General features: G+C 38.6%; 1 protein-coding gene across 2 annotated transcripts in view; it reads left to right on the top strand.

The window, feature by feature from the left end:
* Positions 1 to 2,260: 2,260 nt before the first annotated feature.
* Positions 2,261 to 9,202, top strand: part of ift172 (intraflagellar transport 172) — a 45,040-nt gene continuing 38,098 nt past the window's right edge. For both annotated transcript variants that reach the window (XM_084377757.1, XM_084377756.1), the window contains exons 1-11: positions 2,261 to 2,460; positions 2,963 to 3,106; positions 3,839 to 3,951; positions 4,060 to 4,099; positions 4,508 to 4,573; positions 5,013 to 5,092; positions 5,301 to 5,388; positions 5,497 to 5,711; positions 5,846 to 5,969; positions 6,660 to 6,755; positions 8,146 to 8,307. In XM_084377757.1, coding sequence (XP_084233883.1) covers positions 2,422 to 2,460; positions 2,963 to 3,106; positions 3,839 to 3,951; positions 4,060 to 4,099; positions 4,508 to 4,573; positions 5,013 to 5,092; positions 5,301 to 5,388; positions 5,497 to 5,711; positions 5,846 to 5,969; positions 6,660 to 6,755; positions 8,146 to 8,307 — 1,167 coding nt within the window. In that variant the 5' untranslated portion in view covers positions 2,261 to 2,421. The remainder of the gene's footprint in view (positions 2,461 to 2,962; positions 3,107 to 3,838; positions 3,952 to 4,059; positions 4,100 to 4,507; positions 4,574 to 5,012; positions 5,093 to 5,300; positions 5,389 to 5,496; positions 5,712 to 5,845; positions 5,970 to 6,659; positions 6,756 to 8,145; positions 8,308 to 9,202) is intronic.

The following is a 9,202-nucleotide window of genomic DNA, read 5'->3' as shown; positions in this document are numbered from 1 at the left end:
GGCATTGCAGTTATTGTTTGAAGGGTACAATCTACACACATGTATTTCAACACAGGGAGTTAATAATTTAAGGTGACCTACTGCCCTCTAGCATCGTTTACCTGTTTGACCCATCACCTGGTTCATTGTGATCATTTAAAAAAAAAAATTGGGTTAATGGGTTAAACAGTTTAACAGCAGCATTTGAGGGAGGGGACCATATTATAGTGAACCCATACTTTCCTGTATCTAAGAGGCAACCTTTTGACCACAACTTAGGTGTCATAACTATTGCTATAAGCATTTACTATTTTTATTTTTGACACGTATTGACTGCTGCCTAACTCTGTCACAATAAGAACTGTAAAGAACGTGCTGCTGATATCATGTTGACAACATATTCCACATTAACTGCTTTATCTCTTAGCGACACCTTAAAGGTGCAAAATGTAAGAATTGGCCACCTGTCAGATTCATACTCAAAACAAATCGAGGGCAGCATATCACCGGAGTAGCCATTACCTCCTGCTAACTGTAGCTGTCGTTAGCTATTTAGCTCAGTTAGCCATGCAGCTACCAGTTTGGACTGGGAGCTCGGGGTCCAGGGCATCGTTTACACAGGAGCTTTGGCATGCTAACTTCAGTAGAAAGCTCTGTAACATAAAACATAGACAAAATAATGTCGAAACTGCTATTTCTTCACATGCTGTTAATAGTTTATTTAATTGTTGAATGTCTTCAACTTAAATTCTTACATCTTGCCTGTCAAGTTCATGCTCAAAACAATTAGGGGGAAGCGTATCACCAGAGTACCCACTAACTGCTTTGGACTGTAGTTGCCATTTGCTAGTTAGCTTAGTTGGCTGTGCAGCTAGTGTTTCTGACTGGGAGCTCAGGGACCAGGGGACTGTTAGGGTTTACGCTGCTAGCACAGGAGCTATGGATGGAGACAGGGCTAGCTGGTTAGCATGCTAACTTCAGTAGATCTCTGCAACACAATACATAGACATCAAAATGTCAAAACTGCTTTTTTTTCACATTCCGATCATAGTTTTAGTTAATATTTTTCACGTTTTCAACTTAAATTCTTACATATTGCCCATGCAAATTGACAATGTGACATATGGCTTTTTTGTTCCCCCTAATGTGTGACAAATGTGACTACATTTTAATTTGTAAATCAAGGGGGAGGGTATGTATGCCTACTCCCACGATATAGGCTCCTAAATTTGCTCAAACGTGTTTTCACAAGTTGTGTATCAGTCATGATATAATCATTTCTTTCATAGACCTTCAAAACAGCTTAAATTGATGAATAACGGTCAGATCTGTCAAACTGAATCGTAGAACGAAAGGTAAAGTCCTGTAGACCTTAAAATCTCAATAGTTTGCTGAAAGGGCTTGAAATAGATGTGCTTTGTTCAAGGTTTTGCCTTTTTAGATGAATTAACAAATGAGAAGATCATACAGCTTTCAGGTGTACATTCAGGGCACTGTCAAAATACAGAGATACATTTGACTTTTTGTAAATACAACTTTTTGTTGCAACAATAACACCACAATCAGTTTGACAGTTTATTTTCCTTGAAGGTCATATGTAGATCCTTTGGCTGGTAAACAGGCAACACCATTGTTAGCAAATTAAGTTGAGTTACACTGATGATTTCAAAGATGATGACGATGGTACGAAGACGTCTTTCAGTCGGGACAGCTTTGTCCAACACCTGACGACCAGCTGAAATATATCTACTACCTTAAACAACATGCACGTTTAATGGATCTGGTTACACATACTTGTATAAATTGGTTACTTCCATCAACGCGGATATGAAAGGGGATGTAGCTCAGTGGTAGAGCGCATGCTTTGCATGTATGAGGCCCCGGGTTCAATCCCCGGCATCTCCACTCCTTTTCTTTTTTCCTCCTGCGCTTTAACAGAAAAACGCTCCATTCAAATAAACATGAACTATCCAGTCACTGACTGTGGAAAAAGCATACATTTAAAACACATAGAACGGAAACACGATGAAACCTATGAAAAGCTAAAGACTATTTTTGCTCACGCACAGATTTTAGGATTGAACATACACACATATACGGATTCATTGTGTGATAGCATATGAACTATCAATTAAGATGATAATCCTGGCAGTCAGAGTTACATGAACGAGCTTCTCCGCTCTTACACTGTTTTTATTTTCTATTTTACGACACAAAACTACGCGGTGAAAGCTTCTGCTGTTTCCTAGAGTTTTAAACGCACCGCGAGTCCCCGCCCAAGCGGTAACTAAGGAGATCACAGTTATGTTTACTACAAAGATGTCCTCCCTGCTAGCTGCTACCTGAGCTGCTCAACAAAATGTCCATAATCTAAAGAGTGCCGCTTTATCTCAGCACTAATAACATCATTCCTTGTTCGAGCTCCCCGAAGAGAGAACGAAAATGCAACTGAAGCACCTGAAGACACTACTAACACCCCAGGTAAGCTCAGTGACAAGTAAGCTAATGCTAATGCTGATGGAGAGCAACGTCAGTGTAAAGTGTGACTGTGTAACGGTTACGATCTAACTAATAACATGAATCGAAAGGTGCAACGAAACTTTAACTTCCTCTTGTCTATTCGGCATTTAAGTGACTTTACTGATCCGTGACTAAATGGCATTACATTCAGATTGTTACAGTTAACTTACCGTACTTTGCACGCTAGCAACTGCGGTGCGTTAACGTTCCTTAGTTGATAAAACTACTGTAAATACGCCACAACTTAGCTAAAGCGAGAGTCTCAACAATACTGAAGGCAAATACTGTTTAACCAGGCAAACTACATCAAGTTTAACATTTAAATACATCTTCCATGGAGTTTGTCGAGAGTCTGTTACAGGACATAACGGAACGTATGTAAATATAGTTAGCTGAAGTTAGCTAGAGAGATGCTCGGCTAATCACTTTTTAACGTTACCGTCTGTTTTCTCTGCCTTCATAGGAGGGTGCTGCCAAAGTGACATGTATGGCCTGGGCACCGAACAACACCAAGTTCGCCGTTTGCACAGTTGACAGAGTGGTGCTGCTGTACGATGAGCAGGGAGAGAGGAGAGACAAGTTCTCCACCAAACCCCTGGACTCCAAGGTGAGACAGGAGGGCAGCTAGCCTCATGTTGTCTCACACACAAAGCCACTCGAATAAACACAACATGACATGGCAGCAACACAACAGTGCAACAGAAAATAAGACAACCTGCTCAGTAGCAAAAGCAGAAAGGAGTTACAACCTTGGGACAGACGATCATACGTAAAATATTCATAATATACAAAAATAGTCAGTGAGAGCGTTACATGACAAGCCAAATGAAGACAGATCACATAAATGACTCCAGACATAAACACTGATACATGTGCTGGATCCTGTTATGAGGAATTAGGGCTGGGTGACATGGCCTTAAAATGATATATTTTTAATCTATATCACAATGAACTATATATGTTGATCTTTTGAAATCCCCTGAAAGAACTTGACCGATCGATGTTGGGATATTATTGTAGAGATGACTGTTGGTACTTTCACGAACGACCATTTTTGATATATGATCTTCAGGGATGTGGACATAATGATGAGTATAAGAACAAGTACAACAGTCTGGTACAACAATCTGAGGGGCATTAATATTTGTAATGGATGAAAAATTGGATTTTGGCCTTTAAACCAAAAGACCATCAGTGCTATTTTTTTATCCCTGTAAGTCCTGCCTATTGCATCTCCAAGTATTTTGTTAAAAGACTTTTCTATAAGGAGTGTGAGGTTTGATATTCCATAAGTATGTGTATATATTAATAACAATAGTCCCATGTAATCTTTTGTCAGTATGGAAAACAGAGCTATGTTGTCAATGACATGGCGTTCTCTCCGGACTCCACCAAAATCGCCATCGGACAGTCCGACAGCATCATCTTTGTCTACAGGATCGGGGAGGAATGGTAATGTCCTTTGGCTGGTCTCATCTCCAACAATAATCTTTATTTTGTAATTTATGTGTATTTATTCATGCAAACAGATTTGTATCAGCGTTGTCTTCTTTCTCCTAGGGGCGACAAGAAAGCCATCTGCAACAAGTTTGTTCAGACAGTGAGTAAAAATGAGTAGACATTTAATAGATAATAATGTTAACACTGCAAAAGCTAATGTTGATGAAAAGATATTTGGTCAGTAAGTTAGCATGTTCTGCGGATGATTTAGTACATTTGAGGCCTTGTAAAGCTGATACGGGATCATAAATGTTTCATGAAGATGCTGCATAGGTGGTCCAGTTCTGGCCGCTACTTTAGTGTTAATTGTATGTAATTAAATATGTATGTTTTGGGAGTAATGGGGTGGTGGATTCTGCCTGTTGGGTTCCCTACTTAGGATACAACAACTTAGGATTCTGACTCTAATTGCTTTTTCATGTCTGAAATCATTTTTTTCTTGTAGAAAGTTTTAATTTCCGACTTTCTGACGTCACTTTAAAGCAACATTTCATTCACTGTATTGCAGATTGCTGTGACCTGCCTGCTGTGGCCTGCAGAACATACAATTGTGTATGGATTAGTGGATGGAAAGGTAAGTCAGCAACATGTTCCACCTCTAATCAATAAAAGGAATCATTATGTTAATGTTACAGTTTATATACATACATTTTGTTCATGTATTATAATTGGTAGGAGTGTTACAGAAGTATCAACTGGTAAGCCGATGCAACAGGAGTGCATGTAGTAGTGGTAACGGTGTTTTACCAACGTTTAATGCACATATGAGTTCCTTCTCGTCTATGTTTTGCATCAGAGGTGTTTTCAATTTGTCAAAAATGATATTTTTTTGGCTAAAAACAATTTGTTGACATGTTACATAAAAACAGACACATCTTAAACTTTACTGAACTGTTTTAATAACTTTTATCTGTCTTGGTGCAAAAATATAAGCAATAATTGCTGTTTTTTTGGTCAAATATTAAATAAAATTGTGCATGTTTAAATAAAAGTTGTTCTAATTTTTTTAATAGGTTCGTCTCGCCAACACTCAGACAAACAAGTCATCAACCATCTACGGCACCGAGTCCGTCGTTGTCTCATTGGCTTCCAAGTAAATGCATATTTATATTAAATGTAATATAATGTCACATGTAATTGAAATATAAGTATATTTACTATAAGGTGCACTGTTGGTTTTGTTATTCCCAAAACATTTTGGGAAAAAAGAGGAAAAGTTGGATGCTCTCAGAATGCCACAGATTATCTACTTGTTCATTTTCTTCTTCTGTGGTGTTGTGTATTTGTCTGTTTTGTTTCAGTATTTCCGCTAAAGGCATCCTGTCCGGCCACGCCGATGGGACCGTCGTGCGTTACTTCTTTGATGACGAAGGTTCAGGGGAGTCTCAGGTACTCACAGCCTCACACATTGATGTCTGTCATCATGTTACGTTACTGTATTTACTTATCCTACAGTTGAATTTATTACATTTCACACTCTGCCACACTCTGACACAGGGTAAACTGTTTATACACCCGTCCCCGCCCTACGCTCTGGCTTGGGGTGCAAACAGCATCATGGTGGGCGGCTGCGACAAGAAGGTGGTGGCCTACGGCAGAGAGGGTCACATTCTGCAGACCTTCGACTACACCCGCGACCGCACAGAGAAGGAGTTCACCGTGGCCGCCACCAGCCCCAGCGGGCAGTCAGTTGTCTTCGGCAGTTACGACCGGTCGGTATTATGGTCTCGCAGGTGATATACAGACAGTACTATGATACCTGTCAGCTCAAAGAGTCACCTCAGGCATCATTTATAATAGTCATCTCAGATAATTTAGTTGTTTCTCTTCCTGATGTTTCACTCAGGCTGCGGGTGTTTAACTGGGCTCCTAGGAGAGGAGTGTGGGACGAAGCCAAGCCCAAAGAGATCCTCAACCTCTACACCATCACCAGCTTGGCCTGGAAGAAAGATGGATCACGCCTCTGTGCTGTAAATACTTTATCTATCACATTATTTTTGTGTGTCTTTAACACCAGCCTACTGTTGCTCTTTACTTATTCTTTGTAACAGTGGTTCAACTACATGCCTGCGTGGAGAGTTGTCTCTCCGGTCCCTTACATAACCTGGTGTCAGACTGAACACAGCGTTCGTACAAATTCTTGGATTTTTAAAAAAATGTTTTTAAGGTTAGGGATACCCTTGAATTTGAATATACTACCAGAAAAATGCTTGAATTTCAGCCATATCTGCTGTTTTAATCGACACGATATCGTTAAAAATATATATATTTTAAAGGAAACAATCCTGTCTTCATATTTGTTTGTTGTCTCCTGGTGTTCAAGTTAGCAAGCACTAAATAATCATGATCAAAACATGCAATCAAGGTTAATATGAACAGCTGCTAAAATAAACAAAGTGACAATGATCATTGGTTGCAGTGGGTGTAAAATAAACTTTCTACCATTGCATTTATAGTAACAATTTAGACGTGCCTTGAAAGTGCTTGAAAAGTGCTTGAACATTACTCTTAAGAAGCTGGACAAACCCTTAAAACTGCTGAATGCTGTTTTGGGATCCTGTATTTTTTTACTTTAATTAACCTGCTATTACCATCAAACACAAATCTGTAATAAAGTACATGGTGTTTAATGTATGGATTTATGTTGTGTGTGTTGACAGGGAACACTGTGTGGAGGAGTGGAGCTGTTTGACTGCTGCTTGCGGAGAACGATCTATAAGAACAAGTTTGAGATGACCTACGTCGGCCTGAGCCAGGTAGAGACACAGACAATCAGAAAACAGTGACAATTAATTATGTATCTTAACCACAAAACCACAGTGTCTTTAACTGCACAACAATGAGTAGAAGTCAAGACCAAAATAATACATTCCAGCCTTCACTTCGGTCTCTGCCACTTATGACTTATCTGTTTTATAAATAAAACAGGTGTGACCTCTTTCTTATTTTGTTTTGATCGGCCTAACTTTTTATAGAAGGGTGTTTTGACCCATTTTCTCGGCCTTAATTCAAGGTTTCTTCCCTTTTTCCTCTAATTGACTATATTCTGACTATAGGTGATGACGATACTGATATATCGGAAGATGAATCAGATATATTGTATATATATAGTATGTAAGATATATGTTTTGCATTTTTATATAACTTTTTTTTACTTCATTAGTTAATTCTTTTCAGATGTTTATCACCCTGAGCAGTTGGGATCAGCTATCACACCTGCCATCATGGAGCTTGTCAGCCTATTGTTGTGCATGATGTAGAGATATGGGTGTGAATTTTTTTTGTCTCCAAAATTCTGACCTGATAAAGACCCAAGCAACATCAAAGTGTTGTCACCATTAAACATTCGTGGCATGGAGTGAGTGTGCAGGCAGTAACAATAATTTATATTTGATTACTTCAAGTATAAATAACAGGACAGTGTCTGAATTTCATAATCAAGAAAAAGACGGCAGGATTGTGGTTTTAGAAACAATCACTTTACAGACATAAAAGCTGAGGTGGTTTCCAACATTTTGTGTGAAGGTCATCTGATCACAACAGACAAGAACTTCATCTTTAATTATTTTGCATAATTTGTTATTTGAGTCTTTTACAAAATGTAAATAAAGGTCTGCCGTCTTTGCTGAGAACAAATGCTGTGTTATCTTATTTGTACTAAAAACCTTGAACGCTGTGAGAAAAAAAATGCTCGTTTCTGGTCCAAACTGAAAGAGAATAATAATTCTGGAAACAAGACGGATAGAAATGTGCAAAAATGGCCTTTGAACCCAATCTGGGATTTTCTGATTAACAATAAAGATCCAAAGTTAATTAGAACAGAAATTGATTTTGCCTCTGGTTTGAAAAAATAAAGATAAAAATTTAAATTGATGAGATTATGATTGAGAAAGTAATTCTGTCTGCTAATGAGGCAGCTGATGTGTAATTACATTTTCCAGCCGAAAGTTCAGAAGCAACTCTTTTTCTTTTTCTTTCTTTCTGTAAGTGAGTGCTTTCTCTCTGACTCCACCTGACTGAGTTAACAAAGCGGTGTTTTAAAGGGAAGTTGAATCCATTGCGTGTAAATAAACTTTAAGACCTTGGTCACCAAAAGTGTCTCCTTCTCCACTTTGCTGTCTGAATCTTCTCTCCCTTCTCTTGTAGGTGATAGTGAGGAACCTCTCTACAGGAACACGGGTCGTCCTGAAGTCCTACTATGGCTACGAGATAGAGGAAGTCAAAATCATGGGCAAAGATCGCTACCTGGTGGCTCACACCTCCGAAACTCTTCTGCTGGGCGACCTGCTGACAAATAAACTTAGTGAGGTAGGATTTCAACTTCTTTACCATAAAATAACAGCATCAGAATCATGGTGATGGTGCAGTGTCTTGAAACAGGGTGAATGGTGTCTCTGTCTCTTGTTTCTGCACTATGTTTCTTCAGTGAGAGGGAAGGATCACAGCATTACATACATGTACGCTTCAACATACAAGTTTTCAACACGTAACATTGTTGTGATGTAATGAGTTTTGTTTGTACTCAGCACCTATATTACATCTGACAGATTGTTACAGACCTGGGTTTTATATTTACATCAGTGGTATTGCACTCAAAACTGTGGCTACATAATGCATCTCAGGTTTATCTGCTGAGGTTTTGAAGTATGTCATTCAGTTCAGGGTTGGGTAGTAACAGATTACATACAATCAAGACTATGTAATCACATAATAAAAAATAAGTAACTACAAACAGCCTGTAATACATTGGAAAAAATGTATCATTAGATTGTAGTTAATTTTTCAAGGATTACTTGATTAGATTTTGATCATGTTTTTAAAATATAATGAAAATGTTTAAAATGCATTAAAAGCATTTTATTTGCTTAAAAAATGTTTTGAGATATTTAAAGAGAAATGGGGATTACAAGTTAAGTTAAAGGAAAACTACCGTTTTTTTACAACCTGGACCTTATTTCTAGCAAAATATATGGTCATTTACTCACCCAGATAACTTTGGTGTCATTTGGCGTCATTCGGACGAAATTAGATCCAGTGTAGCGCCGATATATCCATATAATGCGAGTAACGGCGCATCGACACATCTGCCACGAAACTAGTTCATTTCACCAATATTTTGTCATGATACGCTAGCGCTATTCCCCTCTGAGTCCGGGCTCGTCTGTTATCAACATCCGGGGTCAAACTAGCAGTAGCAGCTACA

Source organism: Pagrus pagrus (assembly GCF_965226575.1).
Source record: "Pagrus pagrus genome assembly, chromosome: 16".
In the NCBI taxonomy this organism is placed as follows: domain Eukaryota; kingdom Metazoa; phylum Chordata; class Actinopteri; order Spariformes; family Sparidae; genus Pagrus; species Pagrus pagrus.
This window is presented reverse-complemented; position numbering and strand designations above follow the sequence as displayed.